At 43.5% G+C, this 23,641-nt stretch overlaps 1 protein-coding gene across 1 annotated transcript in view; it reads left to right on the top strand.

The window, feature by feature from the left end:
* The window catches only part of CPED1 (cadherin like and PC-esterase domain containing 1), a 244,549-nt gene that overhangs the window by 129,990 nt on the left and 90,918 nt on the right, over positions 1–23,641 (top strand). Inside the window, exon 15 of the mRNA XM_072146984.1 lies at positions 16,338–16,506. Within this exon, the coding sequence (XP_072003085.1) occupies positions 16,338–16,506 (169 nt within the window). The remainder of the gene's footprint in view (positions 1–16,337; positions 16,507–23,641) is intronic.

Genomic DNA, 23,641 nt, shown 5'->3' on the forward strand with positions numbered 1-23,641 from the left:
AATACCTAACCTCCAAAGTTTCAAACGTGCTCTTAAAACCCATTTCTTTAGGCAAGCCTATAACACTCATTAACTGCATGAAGTTTTAACTCTTCTACTAACCCGTCCTGTGTCGTCCTCCCATCTGTTATCCAGCAACCAACAGGCACCAGACTTCTCTGCAGTCCCATTCACCCTGGACCTGGTATATAAGATGACGGCTGAGTGGTTCAAGCGACAGCAATTACATTTATTATATTTTGTTCTATTCCCTAAGAAGAATGGCTTGACCGTTAAATATTCTTTTACCTCGTGTTACCCCATCATCTTCATAAACCGTAAGCTCTGGCGAGCAGGGACCTCACTCCTGTTGTTCCATACAAATGTTGTGCTCTGTTACAATACATTTGTATTTGTTTCCTATGATTTGTAAAGCGCTACGGAATATGATGGCGCTATATAAATAAAGATTATTATTATTATTATTATGGAGGCAGTGAACTAGTAGTAGATTAAAGGTGCTGCAACTATGTTAGTTGGATCTTGGGATGGAGCTGGCGCTCTGCAGCCAGGCGAGCTTTTGCCAATCCAAGCCCCTGTCTCTAGGCTACTCCCCAAACAGCACTTCTAAGAACCTTTTGTATAAGATCAAGTGTAGTAGCGTTCTTATAAGTTTAGGATATGGCGGGTGAGGGGAATGTAAACAGATGCGCAAGAAGCGCTGAAATAATATCCCTAAATGGTAAAAGTTTGCAAGTATATTTTGTGGATTACACAGCAGGGTGGCGACAAAGTTAACAACTTTGATGTGGAATGCCCTGTAATAGCTCTTGGGCGGTGTGCCTTTTATCGCCTAGGCTCAGCAGTTTCAGCACCGCCTGCTGTCGCTTAGCGACGGCACTGCTGCTGTGCCTAGAGCTACCGACTGATGGCGCCATGCCCACGGATGGTAATTCGGAGGAGGAGGAGGTGGAGGAGGGGTGGGAGGAGGTATAGTAGGCCTTTGAGACCTGGACCGAGGTAGGCCCCGCAATTCTCTGCGTCGGCAGTATATGACCAGCCCCAGGGTCAGACTCGGTCCCAGCCTGCACCAAGTTAAGTGTAGTAGCGTTCTTATAAGTTTGGGATATGGCGGGTGAGGGGAATGTAAACAGATGCGCAAGAAGCGCATGATGCGCATGGAGCTGGCGCTCCGCTGCCAGGCGAGCTTTCGCCAATTCAAGCCCCTGTCTCTAGGCTACTCCCCAAACAGCACTTCTAAGAACCTTTTGTATAAGATCAAGTGTAGTAGCGTTCTTATAAGTTTAGGATATGCCGGGTGAGGGGAATGTAAACAGATGCGCAAGAAGCGCATGATGCGCATGGAGCTGGCGCTCCGCTGCCAGGCGAGCTTTCGCCAATTCAAGCCCCTGTCTCTAGGCTACTCCCCAAACAGCACTTCTAAGAACCTTTTGTATAAGATCAAGTGTAGTAGCGTTCTTATAAGTTTAGGATATGCCGGGTGAGGGGAATGTAAACAGATGCGCAAGAAGCGCATGATGCGCATGGAGCTGGCGCTCCGCTGCCAGGCGAGCTTTCGCCAATTCAAGCCCCTGTCTCTAGGCTACTCCCCAAACAGCACTTCTAAGAACCTTTTGTATAAGATCAAGTGTAGTAGCGTTCTTATAAGTTTAGGATATGCCGGGTGAGGGGAATGTAAACAGATGCGCAAGAAGCGCTGAAATAATATCCCTAAATGGTAAAAGTTTGCCAGTATATTTTGTGGATAACACAGCAGGGTGGCGACAAAGTTAACAACTTTGATGTGGAATCCATGAAAACAACCCAAATTTCTGCCTGACACACCTCGTTTGATAAAGGGACGATGTATGGAGGCAGCTATATGGACGACTTTTGGAGGTAGCAATGGAGACAACGTGTGGAGGCTGCTATGGAGACAATTTAATTTGGATAGTGCCTGTATGTGGCAGTCCCAAACATTTTTCAAACCAGAGGAGCAGGTAGGTGGCCCTCCAGTAAAATGGAATAGATTGAGTGCCTGTATGTGGCAGTCCCAAAAATGTTTCAAACCAGAGGAGCAGGTAGGTGGCCCTGCAGTAAAATGGAATAGATTGAGTGCCTGTATGTGGCAGTCCCAAAAATTGTTCAAACCAGAGGAGCAGGTAGGTGGCCCTGCAGTAAAATGGAATAGATTGAGTGCCTGTATGTGGCACTCACAAAAATTGTTTCAAACAGAGGACCGGGTAGGTGGCCCTCCAGAAAAATTAAATGCATGAAGTACTATAGCAAGAGCCAGTGGGCCCTGTCAAAAAATAGCCATTTTCCTCTGCTTTACTGTACAAAGAGGAGGAGAAGGAGGAAAATGAGGAGGAGGAGGAGTGGATCAATTATTCAGGTTGAGCTTCCTTCACCTGGTGGAGATTGGAAATTCTGAGAAATCCAGCCTTTATTCATTTTAATAAGCGTCAGCCTGTCAGCGCTGTCAGTCGACAGGCGTGTACGCTTATCGGTGATGATGCCACCAGCTGCACTGAAAACCCGCTCGGACAAGACGCTAGTGGCAGGGCAGGCAAGAACCTCCAAGGCGTACAGCGCCAGTTCGTGCCACATGTCCAGCTTTGAAACCCAGTAGTTGTAGGGAGCTGTGTGATCATTTAGGACGATGGTATGGTCAGCTACGTACTCCCTCACCATCTTTCTGTAAAGATCAGCCCTACTCTGCCGAGACTGGGGACAGGTGACAGTGTCTTGCTGGGGTGACATAAAGCTGGCAAAAGCCTTGTAAAGCGTACCCTTGCCAGTGCTGGACAAGCTGCCTGCTCGCCTACTCTCCCTCGCTACTTGTCCCGCAGAACTACGCACTCTGCCGCTAGCGCTGTCAGAAGGGAAATACTGTTTCAGCTTGTGCACCAGGGCCTGCTGGTATTCATGCATTCTCACACTCCTTTCCTCTGCAGGGATGAGAGTGGAAAGATTTTGCTTGTACCGTGGGTACAGGAGAGTGAACACCCAGTAATCGGTGCTGGAATAAATTCTTTGAACGCGAGGGTCACGGGATAGGCAGCCTAGCATGAAATCTGCCATATGCGCCAGAGTACCAACGCGTAAGAATTCACTCCCCTCACTGGCCTGACTGTCCATTTCCTCCTCCTCCAACTCCTCCAACTCCTCTTCTTCTGCCCATACACGCTGAACAGTAAAGGACTCAACAATGGTCCCCTCTTGTGTCTCACCAACATTCTCCTCCTCTTCCTCCTCATCCTCCTCCACCTCCTCCGATATGCGCTGAGAAACAGACCTGAGGGTGCTTTGGCTATCAACAAGGGAATATTCTTCCCCTGTCTCTTGTGACGAGCGCAAAGCTTCCGACTTCATGCTGACCAGAGAGTTTTTCAACAGGCCAAGCAGCGGGATGGTGAGGCTGATGATGGCGGCATCGCCACTGACCATCTGTGTTGACTCCTCAAAGTTACTCAGCACCTGACAGATATCAGACATCCACGTCCACTCCTCATTGTAGACTTGAGGAAGCTGACTGACCTGACTACCAGTTCTGGTGGAAGTTGACATCTGGCAGTCTACAATCGCTCTGCGCTGCTGGTAAACTCTGGATAACATGGTCAGTGTTGAATTCCACCTCGTGGGCACGTCGCACAACAGTCGGTGAGCGGGCAGTTGGAGGCGGCGCTGCGCTGCCCTGAGAGTGGCAGCATCTGGGCTGGACTTCCTGAAATGCGCACAGATGCGGCGCACCTTCGTGAGCAAATCAGACAGATTGGGGTATGTCTTGAGGAAACGCTGAACTATCAGATTTAACACATGGGCCAGGCATGGCACATGTGTCAGTCTGCCGAGTTGCAGAGCCGCCACCAGGTTACGGCCGTTGTCACACACAACCATTCCCGGCTTGAGGTTCAGCGGTGCCAGCCACAGATCAGTCTGCGCCGTGATGCCCTGTAATAGTTCTTGGGCGGTGTGCCTTTTGTCGCCTAGGCTCAGCAGTTTGAGCACCGCCTGCTGTCGCTTAGCGACGGCACTGCTGCTGTGCCTAGAGCTACCGACTGATGGCGCCGTGCCCACGGATGGTAGTTCGGAGGAGGAGGTGGAGGAGGGGTGGGAGGAGGAGGAGGCATAGTAGGCCTGAAACACCTGGACCGAGGTAGGCCCCGCAATCCTCGGCGTCGGCAGTATATGAGCAGCCCCAGTGTCAGACTCGGTCCCAGCCTCCACCAAGTTAACCCAATGTGCCGTCAGCGATATATAGTGGCCCTGCCCGGCAGCACTCGTCCACGTGTCCGTGGTCAGGTGGACCTTGTCAGAAACGGCGTTGGTCAGGGCACGGATGATGTTGTCTGACACGTGCTGGTGCAGGGCTGGGACGGCACATCGGGAAAAGTAGTGGCGGCTGGGGACCGAATACCGAGGGGCGGCCGCCGCCATGAGGTTGCGAAAGGCCTCGGTCTCTACTAGCCTATAGGGCAGCATCTCCAGGCTAAGCAATCTGGAGATGTGCACATTAAGGGCTTGGGCGTGCGGGTGGGTTGCACTATATTTGCGTTTCCGCTCCAGCGTCTGGGGTATGGAGAGCTGAACGCTGGTGGATGCTGTGGAGGATCGTGGAGGCGACGATGGGGTTTTTGTGGCAGGGTCCTGGGCAGGGGGCTGACTAGCAGCTGACACAGGGGAAGGAGCAGTGGTGTGCACGGCCGGAGGTGAACGGGCTTGTTGCCACTGAGTGGGGTGTTTAGCATTCATATGCCTGCGCATACTGGTGGTAGTTAAGCTAGTAGTGGTGGAACCCCTGCTGAGCCTGGTTTGGCAAATGTTGCACACCACAGTCCGTCGGTCATCCGGTGTTTCCTTAAAGAACCTCCAGACTTCTGAAGATCTAGCCCTCGCCGCAGGAGCCCTCGCCACGGGAGCTTCACTAGTTGACACATTTGGCGCTGATGCACCAGCTCTGGCCCTGCCTCTCCGTCTGGCCCCACCACTGCCTCTTCCAACCTGTTCTGGTCGAGGACTCTCCTCCGTCTCAGAAGCACTGTGTTCACCCGGCCTCTCAACCCAGCTTGGGTCTGTCACCTCATCATCCTCCGATCCCTCAGTCTGCTCCCCCCTCGGACTTCCTGCCCTGACAACAACTTCCCCACTGTCTGACAACCGTGTCTCCTCATCGTCGGACACCTCTTTACACACTTCCACTACGTCAAGAAGGTCATCATCACCCACAGACTGTGACTGTTGGAAAACCTGGGCATCGGAAAATTGCTCAGCAGCAACCGGACAAGTGGTTTGTGACTGTGGGAAGGGTCCAGAAAACAGTTCCTCAGAGTATGCCGGTTCAAATGCCAAATTTTCCTGGGAGGGGGCAGACTGGGGGGGAGGAGGCTGAGGTGCAGGAGCTGGAGGAGTGGCGATTTCGGTGACATGGGTGGACTGCGTGGAAGACTGACTGGTGGTGGACAAATTGCTCGAAGCATTGTCAGCAATCCACGACATCACCTGTTCGCACTGTTCTGGCCTCAACAGTGCTCTACCACGAGTCCCAGTAACTTCAGACATGAACCTAGGGAGTGTAGCTCTGCGGCGTTCCCCTGCTCCCTCATCAGCAGGTGGTGTCTCACCCCGCCCAGGACCACGGCCTCTGACCCCTGCAGTAGTTGGACGCCCACGTCCCCGCCCTCGTCCTCTACCCCTAGCCCTCGGGTTAAACATTTTTAAAATGAGAGTTATAACTTTATTTTTTTTTTTACTTTTTTTTGTTTTTTTTTGTGTTTTTTTTTTTTTTTTTGTGTTTTTTGTTTTTTTTTGAGTTTTTAAAACCAAACAATGCTATCCTATTGCTATGGCTATTTTCTAGCCAAGTATCAAAGCACACTACTATGCCAGATGAGATGACACTGAGTTAGTGCCTAATTGAAATCCAACCCCTACTAAATTTTCCCACTTCGGTCTTTGCTATGGATATGTGCGTCACTAAGCGCAGAACACAGCGGTCGCAAGTCTCACTACAAATTGCTCAGAATTGGCTAGTACATGCACTGCAGAAAGTACAGCCACCAGCAGATCAACCAGAAATCAAATATATAGAACGCTACTGTATGCGTAAGTAAGCTCTTTGTATTCTCCTATGGCTATTTTCTAGCCAAGTATCAAAGCACACTACTATGCCAGATGAGATGACACTGAGTTAGTGCCTAATTGAAATCCAACCCCTACTAAATTTTCCCACTTCGGTCTTTGCTATGGATATGTGCGTCACTAAGCGCAGAACACAGCGGTCGCAAGTCTCACTACAAATTGCTCAGAATTGGCTAGTACATGCACTGCAGAAAGTACAGCCACCAGCAGATCAACCAGAAATCAAATATATAGAACGCTACTGTATGCGTAAGTAAGCTCTTTGTATTCTCCTATGGCTATTTTCTAGCCAAGTATCAAAGCACACTACTATGCCAGATGAGATGACACTGAGTTAGTGCCTAATTGAAATCCAACCCCTACTAAATTTTCCCACTTCGGTCTTTGCTATGGATATGTGCGTCACTAAGCGCAGAACACAGCGGTCGCAAGTCTCACTACAAATTGCTCAGAATTGGCTAGTACATGCACTGCAGAAAGTACAGCCACCAGCAGATCAACCAGAAATCAAATATATAGAACGCTACTGTATGCGTAAGTAAGCTCTTTGTATTCTCCTATGGCTATTTTCTAGCCAAGTATCAAAGCACACTACTATGCCAGATGAGATGACACTGAGTTAGTGCCTAATTGAAATCCAACCCCTACTAAATTTTCCCACTTCGGTCTTTGCTATGGATATGTGCGTCACTAAGCGCAGAACACAGCGGTCGCAAGTCTCACTACAAATTGCTCAGAATTGGCTAGTACATGCACTGCAGAAAGTACAGCCACCAGCAGATCAACCAGAAATCAAATATATAGAACGCTACTGTATGCGTAAGTAAGCTCTTTGTATTCTCCTATGGCTATTTTCTAGCCAAGTATCAAAGCACACTACTATGCCAGATGAGATGACACTGAGTTAGTGCCTAATTGAAATCCAACCCCTACTAAATTTTCCCACTTCGGTCTTTGCTATGGATATGTGCGTCACTAAGCGCAGAACACAGCGGTCGCAAGTCTCACTACAAATTGCTCAGAATTGGCTAGTACATGCACTGCAGAAAGTACAGCCACCAGCAGATCAACCAGAAATCAAATATATAGAACGCTACTGTATGCGTAAGTAAGCTCTTTGTATTCTCCTATGGCTATTTTCTAGCCAAGTATCAAAGCACACTACTATGCCAGATGAGATGACACTGAGTTAGTGCCTAATTGAAATCCAACCCCTACTAAATTTTCCCACTTCGGTCTTTGCTATGGATATGTGTGCCACTAAGAGCTAAACACAACGGTAGCAAGTCCCCCTGCTAATTCCTCACAAAATGGTACTAGATGCAAATTAAAATAAAAAAAGTAGAACGTTATTGTAGCCCTAAGAAGGGCTGTTGGGTTCTTTGAGAATCACTCCTGCCTAACAGTAAGCTAATAGAACAGCCTAACTCTTTCCCTGACCAGCAGCAGCTCTCTCCCTAGCGGCATCCAGACACAGAATGATCCGAGCAGCGCGGGCAGCGGCTAGTCTATCCCAGGGTCACCTGATCTGGCCAGCCAACCACTGCTATCGACGTGTAAGGGTACCACGTCATGCTGGGTGGAGTGCAGAGTCTCCTGGCTTGTGATTGGCTCTGTTTCTGGCCGCCAAAAAGCAAAACGGCGGGAGCTGCCATTTTCTCGAGCGGGCGAAGTATTCGTCCGAGCAACGAGCAGTTTCGAGTACCCTAATGCTCGACCGAGCATCAAGCTCGGACGAGCATGTTCGCTCATCTCTATTAATTACCTTTAATTGTGTTCCAGTAGTTGTACTCCTGGTCTCGGGTTTCCTCTTGTTTTCTGAAGAGTTCTGGGTGAGTTTTCTTTTTCCACCTCTTTCTTGTTGGATGTGGCCTCTGTAATTAGCACCATCTCCACTGTCACTCTGTGACGCATGTGATGAGACGGATGATGTTCGACTCATTGATCTTCTTATCGGGCGTGATGTGCGTGGTCTGCGCCACCAATATATCTGTTTTTGTTGAAAATCTCTCAAATCTCTAGCGTATTTTTTACCTTTGGTATCCTGGATCTTTTTCTCCCACTCTAAGAAGTCCATCTCTATTTGTTGGAACAATTTTGTCAGGGACTCATCCGACATCTTCTCCATTAGTGCTTTTTTTATCGTGTCAATTTCAATTTCAATTTCCACCAGTGTTTTTCTGTATAACTCGATCAGCAGTTTCATAAAATCACTCGAGCATTTGGTACAGATTTCTTCCCATTTTGTAATCATCTCCTCATCCTCCAACGAGAAGGATGGGAATACTTGTATCCGCAACCCTCTCGGTATCAGGCCTTGTTGGATGTATTTTTCCAGCGAGACCTTATTCCACCATGTACGTGTTTTCCGATGGAGCAGATTTTTTAATTGACCCTGAGCTATGCCAACACTCCTCCGATCCTCCGATTCCAGTGCGATAGGCTCACTCCCAAAAACTTGGTCTGCTTGTTGAAGCCAAGACTGTTCCCTGGCGTGGAGATCCATTGGACCAGTAGCTCCTGATTCTGTGGGTAACACAGCAAAAATTAGTAACACCAAAATGCGGGCTACATGTGCTGAAAGGGATAACAGATTAGTACATTTACTCTCCATTATGGCATCGCCATGATGCACTCCTGGAGGAGGTTCCCTTTCTTTTCCCTTGATACGTCAAATCATAAATTGGCTATCAAATATTAGACACCTACAAACAGAACATAAGCCAATTCAAAAAATATATATTTACTTTATTACATATTTGTTAAAACAAAATATCACAGTACATATACAATTCAGCAGGAAAAAGCATGTGGGTCAATGGAGCTATCACATAGAAATGTTAAAAACATGTGGGACGGGATGGAAAGGTGGGGTACATAGTCATATGGATCAAAAACATATACAGTTTCGAATGCATAGTGCAATTCTAACCCAATGATGCGTCATTGTGCAAATAATGCAATAAAGTGCTTGCCATACAATTATATGTACACAGGTTCCCTACAGGTATGAAAAAATGCTCAATGCATGTGCAAATCCTAAAATGAAAGCATACCTTTAGCCATCATATACCTCCCGTCTGCCACAAACAGATTCCCCGACGCGCGTTTCGGCGCTAGCCTTCGTCTGGGGGTGTGGTTACTCTAGCTGCACCAGAGTTTTATCTGACTATCAGCCAATGGCAAAGAGGATCGCTCACCTGTTCTGTATTTCTATAGAGCCGGACGGAGCTACCGAGCGCACGTACTGCGGCAGGCGTCCGCCCCCCGCCCGAGCCCAACCCCCACCACGTGACCGATCATGTGACGGTGACGTCACTGAGGGGCACGTGATCGGAGAAAGGTTGTCGGATCAGGGGGCGGGCCCCACCGCACTCGTGCGCACCCGGCCGGTGTTCTGATTGACAGGTGAGTGATTGAGATAATAAAATAGAGTATTCAAGGATTCGTGCTGGCATCCATACGGGGCGGAGTATGTGTCCAGAGAGAAATACATTACTATTATTGGATTTCAAAAGGATGTATTTTACTGACGTATTGCTTTTGCGAACCCAATGGTTCTTTTATCTTTATGCCTATATATTAAATTTTCTCAAAAGAGATATTTTTTACACTTGTTGTTTGCCAGTAATATCTGTCACTAATATATCTATTTTTGCATATCTGTATGATCCATAATTGCTCTAAAACACAAGTTATATGTTTTTACACCCTGCATGATATTTACTGTACAAGACATTAAGTAAGCTAAGCAGAAGCACTTCATAAAGACACTGGGTTGCAAAAAAGTTGCAAAAAACAAATAGGCAACACTTTACCATTATCTCTTATAAGAAGAAAGATCCAATTCCCTTTTGTATCCAAAGATTTACAATGATTCTCATGACTCAGGTTATCACTGTGCTGTGTCATTTTTACACATGATCTGATCTTTGATTGTTATCAGTAACTTATATATTCAGATACTTGGCTGAAAGTTGTCATATTTTTTCAGTTTTTTCATCATTTCTTTAATAAGAAACCCAGTCCATGTGATATACACTTGTTTAGACTTAAAATGGATCAGTTAGCACTTATCTAATGAGTTTACTGTTCCATTTCTTATAAATATTACAGCCCTGGAATATCTTTCAGATCTGCTGACTCTGTTATTCCACTAAACAATGCTTAGATCTTTATGTGTTCCATTCCTCCAGAAAATATTTAAATAAATTGACTAGTGTTACATGAAGGTCATGTGCTCTACTCACTTTGTCGAACTTTCCTTGTGTCAAGAGGAACGGCAACACCCCCACCCCTCCCCCAGTTGTTGATTCATTTACAAATTGAGAAAAGAGATAGGGATGGCACCACATGGAGTCATGGGAAAAGATTCTCTGAATATGTAATTTCATGGAGAATGTCAATATTTACTAAAACAGACATGCTTGGAGTATTGACTGGTCTACATTAAACCTTTTCATGGGAATAATCAACATAAAACGTTGAACATCTTAGCAAAAACATTTCAATAACTCCACTCACAGTTATCTATCCTTTGGTTCTATTTAGTTCACAATGAGAAACAGCCTCTAGAGTCACAATATTGTTTGCATCGTCTACATAAATTGTAAACCATCCACACGGAATTGTTAACTGTACTCTAAAGGAAATATCAAAGATACAAAAATTTGTCTGATTCCTTCTGGAAGAGGCAACATTCATGTCCTTGGTTTGTATCTGGTATCAAAGTGAATAGGACCGAAATGCAACAAAAGAAAAAATGTTAATGTAAAGGCACTCATCTTATATACTGTAGTTGTGCTTGAGATCAATCCAGAAAAGTGTCTGTAACTATAGCTTTTGTTTAGTCAGTGGGGCACATTTACTAAGGGCCGTGGGCCACTTTTCTGTGGGACTTCGCACGTTCTTTTAGGTGAAAACTGCTTGCACAGGTATTTAAGAAGTGCCTGGGCCACATTTGTGTTGCAAGTGACTGTTTTGGGGCGTGGCTGCACTATTCTTCACACAACACAAATTTCTGCACTGAAGGGGCTTTACGGTTCTCAGTCGGACCGTGTGCCAAATTTATCAAGCAAAGTCTGACAGAAGTGTTCCACACACCCTATGTTAAAAGTGCACCAAAAAAATTGTGGTGCACTCTCTCAGAACAGTGCAGGGGGCGCCAGATTCATGCAGAACGTGCCCCACAAATCCTGAATCTGGGGCACTCTACAATTAAACTGCACATAGTGTAGTTTGCACTGTTTTTAGTAAAGGTGCCCCATTAATTATTAAAAGAAAAACCAAGTATCTATATAAATGCAAGATTTAGCTATTGTACCACAGGATGTTACACGTCTTGCTGTAGGTCTCTCAAACCTTCCTGCCAGTGTTTTTCTTATGTTGATGGTGAGTACATGCAGGGCCTCCACTAGGAATTTTGTGGCCCCTGACTGGCATATTTTTGTGCCCCCCCACTGGCATCCATTCCCACATTGATACACAATATTGTATACACAAATTTTTTTTTGACCAAAACATTTTTCAAACCAAAATACACAGGGCGGGTAGCATGAGTCCCTAACGCCATCCACCTACTAAAGCAACAGAGAAGTACAAAAGGTGAATGAGTAAATGTCTGAAACTTAACTTTTAATCATTGAATATAAAACTGCTAATGGAAGCAATATGAACAATTGCAAAATCATCAATCATGTCAATGTAGACACACTGACAGTAGGATTACTAGGCCCAATAGGGACTCCAGCCCTACAAGCGCTATACCTTCCTCCATCTCATGCAGTCCATTTCTTCCCTCACCCGTGACATTCCACATGGCGGACCACACATTTCCTGGTACACCTGTGACAAGGCTAGGTATGTGATTCCCTTCTTGATGGAAGCTACGTTGTGGGGGCACAGAGGTTTTTTTCAGCACGCTATTAGGTGGACTTTCCCTAGTAATCCTACTGTCGGTGTGTGTACATTGACATGATTGATGATTTTGCAATTGTTCATATTGCTTCCATTAGCACTTTTATATTCGATGATTAAAAGTTACGTTTTAGACATTTACTCAATCGCCTTTTGTACAAAACATTTTTTAAACCAAAACAAGCTAGACTCTTTTGACAGGACCCTACTCTACTGCACGTGTCCACTCAGTATATAGATATCCCCTGCAAATGCCCACTTAAATACCTACTCCTATGTGCAGAGAAACCAGCAAAGCACATATAAATGATACAAAAGTTATATACTTTATTAATATTTGTACATTCAACACATCTTTATCCTTAAAGGAACATAAAAGGCAGAGATGAAGGGACAGAGAGACTAAAAAAAAGTACACACGATTCAGTGTACAACATGTAAATATGCAAAGTTATCCCAAACACAAGAGAGCTGCTATGTCTGAGTGTAAACCAGAATAAATCCACACACACCCGTGCCAGCAACAGATTCCAAATGTAAAAGGGTATCATGAGGGAAAACCAATCACTAATACAGACCAAAGGCGTGTGTACGTCCCCGACGCGTGTTTCGCCTGATAGGCTTCTTCTGGGGGAGTCAGAATGCTCAGTATATAGATAGCCTCTGCACGTGCCCACTCAGTATATAGATAACAGCTGCACATGCCCACTCAGTATATAAACAGCTCCAGAAAGTGCCCTCTCAGTATATAGATAACACCAGCACATGTCACCATGGCATATAGATACCCCCCTGGAACATGCCTCGTCCAGTCCATAGACAGCCCTCCCAGTCCATAGTCCTCCCCAGTCCAAAGTGAGCCCTCCCAGTCCACAGTCAGCCCCCCAGTTCACAGCAGTTCCTCCACTTTAATGAAATGTCTACCCCAGATGCCCCCTTTAATCAAATGTCCACCCCAGATGCCCCCTCTTTAATCAAATGTCCATACCAGATGCCGCCCTTTACATAAATCCCCCCCATCCCCATCATAAATGTCATGCCCACAGCAGGACCCCACGGCTCTGTCTTCTCCTCTTTTGGCCCTTATACATACAGTATGATCCTATGGTGTCGACGTCATAGTATATGCACCCAGGCCGGTAGAGGAGAAGAAGAAGCCACAGGTCAGGAAGAAGAAGCTGAAAGGTGAGTATAGATTTTTAAAAAATTTCAGGCTGATGGCGGATCTGCCCGCTTATACCACCTACATGAAGATTCGCCATTAGCGGAAGTGCAGCACATTGCTGGGGGAGTTTGTCAGTACTGTGAGCCCGTCAGGCCCCTCTTTTCATTGAACATGCAACATCATCCCACTGGGGTCTGACCTAATGGCTTGGGGGAGCTGGATCGCTCTGGTACTTGAATGGCTGGCTGAAGCATGGCCTAGCAATAGTCACTGTCCCAATAGCCGTTTAACAAAACAGGCCTCTTCTGAGCCAGGCAGGGCCAGTGAGGGGATGAAAGAAAAGGAGGAGGCCACCAAAAGATAGAAGGTTCCCCCTGAGGCACTCCTGGTGTATGTGTAATGAAGGGATCCCTGGGTAGATGGTAGAGGGGAGGTCCATGATGTTAGCGGGAGCCAGACGAAGGTTATGAACTTGAAACTTACAGTCTCTTTATTCCAAGACTCTAAACTCAGCAACGGTTACAGGCTAATCCTATCTACCAGGTCCAAGGCAGCTAGTTGGGTGCAGTCTGTTAAAAGCTCACAGCCCAGATCCAGAAACTTGAGGTAAGACAAAGAAAGTAGGGTATGGGGCAGAAACTGAGGCTTTGTGAAGGATAGGCAGAGCTGCAGGCCTGATGGAGGGGGATTGACCTCAGGTTGGATAAAGAAGCAGCAGGCTGCTAGTTTCTTGCAGGCGTCAGTGTGTGTGTTCTTGCTTACACACTCACAGAAAAAAATTCCCTGGAAGAGCTCTGAGGAACTTCAGTCAGAGGGATTTTTACTAAACTTCCTTTTTGTGCAAGGTTCCAGGCATCCAACGAATCACTGACCTTAGTGCAGTCATCATGATAATTTTCCTTTTTCTATATAATGAAAAGGATACTTTCATATAAACACATACTTTACACTTTTATATTCTATATGATGCTAAATATAATTTTAGAATTAATTGACTACAAATTCACTTTACACTTTGTTGTGGTGTGGTACATGTGAATTGTGTGTGGGGACCCCATGAGTGTGGATAAATGTGTGTTTTTTGTTTTTTTGTTTTTCTTTCTATATGTGGCTCTGTGGTTCTCTTTAATGTACTTTTACTTAATTAATGTTGTTACTTTAAGTAAAAGTACTTTAACACTGATATTTTTGCTTTTGTTCAGATGTGAACATTGTTAAAATGCACCATTTGTTGTTGAGTGGGCCATTACATACAGAACTTTGAGAATAATGGCATAAGGGTGGTGAAACCTCATACATATGCTTGCTTAGAACAGTCATTCAAAAAGGACAGGTGTGAAAAGTGACTTAAAGCTCTGTTAGAGTATAATATCAGGATCAAAGGTTTGCTATTCCTAAATGCGCCTTAAGGTAGGTGGCTGATAGTGATCCTAATACCTTGATTTGGAGCCGTCTCCCTCGTTCCTTACCTATAGTTATTGGGACAGGGACAATAAGTCACTTAAATTCCTTGTTTTCATACCTGGCCTGTTTAGAGGGTCCATAAGAAAAACACTGGTACAGAGGACTTATGAAACTACAGCGAGACATGTGCCATCCTATCCTACCCTTATCTTGTACCACATGTCTGGTAAGAACTGCTTTTTAACTATGATAATTTGGGAACTTTGTTATTACCGATGTGATGTTATTTTGACCACCGCTGTACAATACTTGAATAACAGTATTACATTCTTTGATAATATTTGAGATTTATTCCATTACAATATGAATTTGTTTCCTATGGCAACTACTGTATATCCTCGAGTATAAGCCGACCTGAGTATAAGCTGAGGCCCCTATTTTACCTCGAAAAACTGGAAAAACGTATTGACTCAAGAATAAGCCTAGAGTAAGAAATGTAACCCGTACTCTCTAATAAAATGTCTAGTAGTCTACCATCATGAATGAAATGTCCACAGCAGTCTCTTCAATTAATAAAATGTCCAGCAGAGCTCCCCATAAATGTAATGTCCAGCAGAGTGCCCCATAAATGTAATGTCCAGGAGAGTCCCCCCATTGATGTAATGTCCAACAGAGTGCTCCCATTGATGTAATATCCAGCAGAGTCCCCTCATTGATGTAATATCCAGCAGAGTCCCCTCATTGATGTAATGTCCAGCAGAGTGCCCCCATTGATGTAATGTCCAGCAGAGTGCCCCCATTGATGTAATGTCCAACAGAGTGCTCCCATTGATGTCATATCCAGCAGAGTCCCCTCATTGATGTAATATCCAGCAGAGTCCCCTCATTGATGTAATGTCCAGCAGAGTGCCCCCATTGATGTAATGTCCAGCAGAGTGCCCCCCATTGATGTAATTTGCAAGAATGATGTTAAAACACCTTTGCAATTAAATTAGGCAAAAAAAAAAAATCAGAATAAAATCACAATTAACAACATAAAATAGATGTGCAATGATAAATATAGTCTGATCCAAGATGTGCAACACATATACCATAATATAAGGAGTATTTCTCCCGCAACCTACCTCAAAAAATGTAACATCAGTCAGTACAGAAATATGAAATATGCCAAATAGCTGAAGTCTTGTCAAGTGATTTATACAGAAAATGTAGTTCAAAAAAGTGTTTTTCTGAATTTACAGATGACAAATGTTAAATAATTGTGTTTCACCATGTTATAAATGATTGTTAGAAATATGTCAATATAGATAGATAGTGGAAATGAACATAATACAACATTAAGTGATAACCATATTTAGTCCATATCATTTTATATATGTTGCTTAACTTAGACCATATAATATGCAACAGGGATATTTCCATTTATATACCATATTATAAGAGAGAAATCGTGTCAATGAACATGGCGAGGATTATAACTGCAAAAATATAGTGTCAAAATAGAAGCACATGCTTTATAGTAATTGAGGCAGTACTGGCTTAATGTCAGTTCAGATTATCAGAGCAGAGCCAAAGCCTGATCCATGGCTAAAATTGGGACAAATCCCTATAGCCATTTTTCCTGTTTCTTCAGAATTAGAATTCAGAATTTTGGTACCGTAATTATTTTAAGTTATAACTTATACCAGTTACTATTTCCTAAATAATTTTTAAAATGCCTTTGCTTTTGTAGAATTGCAAACTACCCTCTTGGACTTGGAAGAAACCAGATCATGGTACATGTTACTGATGAATCTTTGAAAACACCTACATTATTAAGAAGCTATAGGATAACCGTTCACCGAGAGGATCGTCCAAGTCTACCTTTATTTGACCACTACAAAATGTGTAGCTTTCTACAGGTACAGAATGATCATAAAACATGAGAAAAAATGCTGTCTAGTTTCTGTATGCCCAGCTTTTGGAGGGAGGGTCTCTGTATAGTCATCTCTGGAGGGGAAGGGGGGGATCTCCCGTATAGACAGCTCTGGGGGAGGGTCCACTGTATAATGAATTTCAGGGAGGTTCTCCCATATAGTCAGCTCTGAAGGGGGGTCTCCTGTCTGGGGGTCTCCAGTACATATGTCTGGGGGTCTCCAGTATCATATGTCTGCTATGGGATCTCCATTATCATTATCTGCTTTGGATGATTTCCATTGTCATTATTATTGTCTGGTTTGAGCACTATATCTGTAGTCTGCTCAAGGGTCTAAATTAGTTATTGTACAAATGTAGTATTTGGTCTCTGGGGTGGCATTTTGTGCTGTACTTTGGAAGTTGGTGCATCTAGGGTGCTGGTTACTAATACGGCCTTCTAAGGTTGAGCAGTATGAAAATGCAGCCCTCGGACCAATAAAGGTGGTCCACTCCTTCTTTAGACACTTCGAAGCTAAGAAAACAATGCCAATGCCAACAAAGCCGAGAACCCTAATTTTACCATCAAAAACTGGGAAAACCTATTGAGTATAAGCCGAGGGTGGTAAATGCATTGGTCACAAACCCCCCCTGTATGTAGCCAGCCTGCCCCCAGTAGTATACAGCCTGCCCCCAGTAGTATACAACTTGCCCCCAGTAATATACAGCCAGTCCCCAGTAGTATACAGCCAGTCCCCAGTAGTATACAGCCTGCCCCCGTAGTATATAGCTAGTCCCCAGTAGTATACAGCCTGCCCCCAGTAGTATACAGCACTGCCCCCAGTAGTATACAGCACTGCCCCTAGTAGTATACAGCTTGCCCCCAGTAGTATACAGCCAGTCCCCAGTAGTATACAGCACTGCCCCCAGTAGTATACAGCACTTCCCCCAGTAGTATACAGTACTGCCCCCAGTAGTATACAGCACTGCCCCCAGTAGTATACAGCCTGCCCAGCATAAAAAAAAATAATAAACGTATATACTCACCCTCCGGTGGCCCCGACCTGCAGCGCTGCTCCCCCCATGTCCACGCGGGTCCTCTTCTGGCTTCCGCGCCCGTCTGCTTTCTTCTCTAACTTCGTGCTGCACGCCGCTGGTGACGTCATACAAGGCGCCGCCTGGGAGAGAAACATGGCGGCGCCCAGCACGAAGTTAGAGAAGACAGAAGACGGCCGCGGAAGCCAGAAGAGAACCCGCACGGACATCAGGGGAACAGCGCTGCACGTCGGAGCCACCGGAGGGTGAGTATATAAGTATATTATTTTTTAAATATTTTGTATAAGCCGAGGGGGATGTTTTTTTGTGCTGAAAAACTCGGCTTATACACGAGTATATACGGTAATTCCCTATATTGTAGCTAACTGGATCCTTGTGTGAAATTAGCAAAAGGAATGTTGGGGTTATTTTTCCATACAAAACATTTGCAGATGAAGAAGTTTATCGGAATTCAGCTACATTCTTCACGGGACAGAAACTTACTGTGTAAAGATAGCAGTCATTTTATACTTATACCAGCCTGGTGGTCATTTAGTATCCAAAGCAAATACAGGCAGTCCCCTGGTTATGTACAAGATGGGTTCCATAGGTTTGATCTCAAGTTTTAATTTGTATGTAAGTCAAAACTGTATATTTTATAATTGTAGATCCAGACAAAACAATTTTCGCCACAGTGACCTTTGTAGTTTCAAAATTTTTTGCTGTAATTGGACCAAGGATTATCAATACAGCTTCATTACAGACACCTTACAGCTGATTATTGCAGTCTCTGACTATAGTAAAGCATCCATCGAGGTCACCAGAGCTCACAGTAGGCTAAGGGGTGCGTCTTTAACTAGGGGTCGTCTGTAAGTTGGGTGTTCTTAAGTAGGGGACTGCCTGTACTGCAGAAACAACAGGAATACAATAAAAAGGGTGGCACAGTGTATTGGTGGCGGAAAACCTTTGCTGCATATTACATGTGTATTTATAGCAGCTGGAGACATTGGTGCTACTTATCAGATGTAGTTTATTATGTCCCTTTGACATAATCACTGTTGTATTACATTTTTAGGGACTTTCATTGTATGTTCAATTAGTGTTCTGACTTTCAAGTATGGTAGAATGTAATGATTACTCTTAAACAGGTTTTTCCATCAAACAAGTTAGGCCCTATCTACAGAAAAGCAGCCAGCTTGCTGATCGTTGGGGGTCTCAGTGATGAGATCCCCACAGATCAAAAGAACTGTGGGTCCGATCAGACTCCTTGTCACTCCTTAAGATGAGTGGAGCAGACGGCTGCGCATGTCCATTCTGCTCCATTCATCTCTATGGAGCTGACAGAGATTGCCGAGCACAATCGGAGGTACCTGGGACCCCATTGGACCCCCCGTTCAATGAGACCCCCACTGATCAACAAGTTAGGTAAGTATATGGACATATAAGTATATGAACGTATATCTGGCTGCAAGTTTGCCACCTGACAGACGTCCCTGTAGACGCCTATGGTACTGGGCATGGTACGGTCAGCGCAGCATGTCAGCACATGCAGGGTGCACTAGATTATTGAAGACTGCGCGCCATTATTCAGTAATCTGGTACACCCTGCACATTAGTCAGGCAAACACCATGTAGTGCAGTTTAAATCACTATTGATAAATCTGGTCCACTGAGAGAAGATAGGATCGAAGTAAGTGAAGAAATAAGTGTTTTCCTATGATAAAATACATTACAAGATTTCTTATTTTTACTGTTACTATTGTCATTGTCTATACTCTGCTGTAGCTACAGCGGTAGCAGCCATAACACCCAGTGTCAGGGGGCCCCGGCATCTGCCCTGAGGCACTGAAGAATGGAGGATGTGCACTACTGTATACATATTATCCTGCACATTGTACAGCATAATATGTATATAACATTACATATCTTCCACACTACACAGCATGAATGGGCAGCTCAGATTAGAAATGTCCGGGGAGAGGGAGGGGACAACAGAGCGACTAGATTTAAGTGTATATGTATAAATGTATATATCAACGCATAAATGTGTGCGCATGAGTGTATACATGTGTGAGGATACAAATATGTATATTTTCTGAGGAGATAGGGGGCCCCATTTAGAAGTCTACTACAGGGCCCTGCTTCTTCTGGTTACGCCCCTGATCATGTCCCTTATTATTATATTTTAGTCTGTCCCAGTCCATAATACTTTAACATTACCATTGCTTGTGTTGCATTGCCTGTGACAGCTAGCTGGTTTATATTTACACAGGAACATGCAAATAATAATATCATGATTGAAAGGACCACACGTTCTTAGTAACTACTTATAAAAAAAAATGAGCAGCTTTTGATCATCTGACATGTCAAATGATGACTAATGATTTGTATTTTTTGCTCAGCAATATAAATTATGTATTGTACCTAACTTTGGTGTGAGTCTGCAGAAAACGTGGATGTTTTCCATGATTTTATTCATGAGCTGTTTATTTCCATTTGTTTGAACGCATTTATCAAGATGACGGTATCTAAGATTGATGTATGTTGTTTACTTTTGAGAACAATTACATGTTTTTAGACACAGGTGTTTTTATTCTGGTGCATCATGAACATGCACATTCTGTTACTAGTTCTTCAGCTAAGAAGTCTCAGTCTAACTACAAAAATGTGATGCTCATAGAAAGAGTAATGGTAATATAATGACATATGTAATAGGCCATATGTTGGATGGTGAGGATTACTCATATGTTGACTTGTACGCTATACAGTACCCTTCACTGATTCCTTCTGTAATGGTGGTACCATCACAACCTAATAAACTCTATAATGAAGCCAATACTCCATTTGTTCTGGCTATTGGTCATGTAAAGGTCAGGAAGGCACTTGCATTTACAGAGATAACTAACAGTTTCACAAGCTATTAAATTGTAATGTATACAGAACAAGTGCAAGTGTACGTGCAAGTGTAAGTGTAAGGTAACAGTGCATTACTAATTTAGTCAAAAATCTAGATGTCTTACTAATGCCTCCAATAAGCTAAAACTGAGCTACCTATTGCAAGTAATATAAATAAGTACAATGACGCTGGGAGAATGACAACAGTAAGATTTTTTATAACACAAAGGCAGTGTTGCGACAGATCCATGAAATGTGGTGCATGTTCTTCATGAATCTGGCGCCCCCTGCACTACCTCGACAGTGTGCACCAACTTTCTTTTGTGCACCTTTAACATGGGGCGTGCAACACAATTCTGTTATGATACAATTCTGTTCTGCACGATAAATGTGGCACACATTCCGAGTGTGCTCCAGAACTCCCACTTATGTGCAGAGATATGTGTTGCTGCGGGCATAATGCAGCCACGACACTAATGGGTCACAGACACTTCTTTCTAGTGCAAAGCCACAGTGCACAAAAAGCATATTTTATGAAGTTATATTTTATGAATAAACATAGTTTTTGGTAGATTAGATGCCCTCCTATAAAGATTTTTTATTGGATTGTTACTATTAACAATATTAGAAATCTATTAGAAATATTTAAATAATACATGTATTTACCAAAATAGACATGTCTCAACCTGATATATGATGGGAAGTACAAGCGCTATTGTGCTATGACTTCTGGACATAATTTAGGTTAATGTATGTAATAAAGCCATTTTTATCCCTTGACTTTGCTTACCATAAAGAGGATTGTAGAACTGTGTGTTTTGTGTAGATATGTTATTGTATAGGTTAGCAGCCTAAGTCTAAATCATGTTTAAAGTATTGTGTCCAGGTTATATATTATTATAAAACATTATTTTATAAACACTCATTGTGTACACAAAAATGCTAAAATAAGACCCATGTAACCTGTGTGTTTTGCCATTGGTGCAAGCAATTTACATTGTATCAATACCTTTTCCTCTTTTAATGTAACAGCTGTGGTGCAGGAGTAAATAAATGGGAGGGTTCTCCTATGACACTTAAACGGGCTCAACTGGTATCATGCCTATGGAGGAAAAGGTCAGTGACAGCAGTGTGGCCTTTCTCACAGTAGGCTTTAGTTAAATTTCTAATCCAAATACTTTTTCTAACTTTCTTTTATGTTTAATCCCATTACGATCTTCAAGTTTCAGTGCAATTTGATACTTTGTTGAAGGTTGCAATACAAAGACACAACTAGGGATGTTGAATCCAGCCTTCTAACAATTCTCATGCGTTTCTGTAATCCTGGATTAAGTTCATGGCTATTCATATAAAAAGTGTATAGCTCCTAGTAATGTCAGCATGAAGGGTACCAAAGATTACCCTTTCTTCAGTCATACTTCCCCAGTGATTCTGTGTGATGTACCCAAATAATATACTATGACAATTCACTGTCACTTTATAACATACAAATCCATTTTCATACCAATAATAGGAAACAATTTCCATCTCCACCAGTTCTGGCTGAGACAGGTGTGTATGTCATGGCCAGAGGTGGCTGGGCTACTGGAAACAAAGGAATAGGCTATGGTATGCTGGTTCTGCAACTCTTATCTAAATGCATTGTTATGGGAGTGCTGCATATAATTTGTCTGGGTTATGCTAAAAAGAAATGCATGAATAAAAGGGTTACTGTATATAAATCATTTCATTTAGAGTGTCCATCTCTTTTTCTCTATTTTTAACAGCTGCAGCATTATAACAGAAACATGATGAAGGGGGACATTCCATACAAAATTTACCTGTATGGGCCCTGATATCTATGATGGAAGCCCTGATACAGAGGAGTTCACATACAACTGAGTGTCTGAAAGATGTCATGTTGTATGGCTGGAAAACAAGTCCAGATCATCTTCTCTTTGTTCCGCTGCTTGGTACAGGGTAGTTATGCTAATATGGAGGGTTTTTGTAAAATGTGGGATTGTGCATATATGGCCAAATATCTCCACTTTGGACTCTATGCAAAAGACATTGGGGCAGATTTATAAAATGTGTCCTCAGGTTAGACAGTGCAGAGTTAGACGAGACAGTCTTCACCAGTTTCATGTCTGGTGCTGGATGGTAAATCTGTCCTAGTATAAGACTGTCCAGTCGTACTCTGCACCTCCTATTAATTGGCTTACATTACGCCAGAAAACTAGGACACAATTCTGTTGGGTCAGCAGTATTTCTGGTGCAATGCCACACCCCTTTTCTTAAGGCCTTCCTCTTTGTGGAGCTAGTTGTATGAGAGCCAGATTTCTGTCTATAAAATGTGGTGCAGGCAGTTTTTTTTTTACTGCAGACTACAATAGAACTAACAATGGGGGGCAGATGAATACATCCCCCCATTGTTTCATGAGTCTTGTGGTTTGTTTACATCCAATTTTGCAAAATTCAACCTTAAAAGGGTATTCTCATCTGGGCATTCACATTCAGTTTCACTAATCTTCCATATATAAACATTTCTTCAATTGGATGTTATTATAAAAAATGTTCTTGTGTGAAGATAATTTCCTATAAATATAGCCATGTTGTCCCTTAGAAACGAGATAGCTTCCTCGGTTACGACCACCTCACACTCTGGCTGCAGTGGCCAGACGTGCGCTATTGAGCCCTACCTGACCTCCTGTATTCAGCAATCATTACCACAGGACGGCTGTGGGACTTGCAGCAACTCCGGGACATTTCATATATAAAACCTTTTTGTTTATTTGTGCAATCCCTCCAGCAGAGGTGGCCATATCCGAGGAAGCAATCTCATTTCTAAGAGACAAAATCACTACATTTATGAGAAATTATCTTCACACAGGAACATTTTTTTAAGAACATCTAATTGAAGAAATGTTTATATATGGCAGATTAATGAAACTGAATGTGAATGCCCAGACGAGAAAACCCCTTTAATGCCTTGTTCTTTTTCGAAACAAGTGGCTAACTCCTAGCAACCCTTTCAAACAAGTCATGAACCTGAACATGCATATGCTAACTGAGCCCTGTAGTCTTAGAAAATGTTTATATTTTTGTATTTTCTCTGAGCATTGCACAGTCTGCACCAACTTACATGCATTAGTATCTTTCTTTTTACTCAATAAATAAGAAATTAATTAATTGAGTTACATGTGGTCACATCTAAGGACATATTGTAAATATGAG

The sequence above is a fragment of the Engystomops pustulosus genome, chromosome 4, assembly GCF_040894005.1.
Source record: "Engystomops pustulosus chromosome 4, aEngPut4.maternal, whole genome shotgun sequence".
Classification (NCBI taxonomy): domain Eukaryota; kingdom Metazoa; phylum Chordata; class Amphibia; order Anura; family Leptodactylidae; genus Engystomops; species Engystomops pustulosus.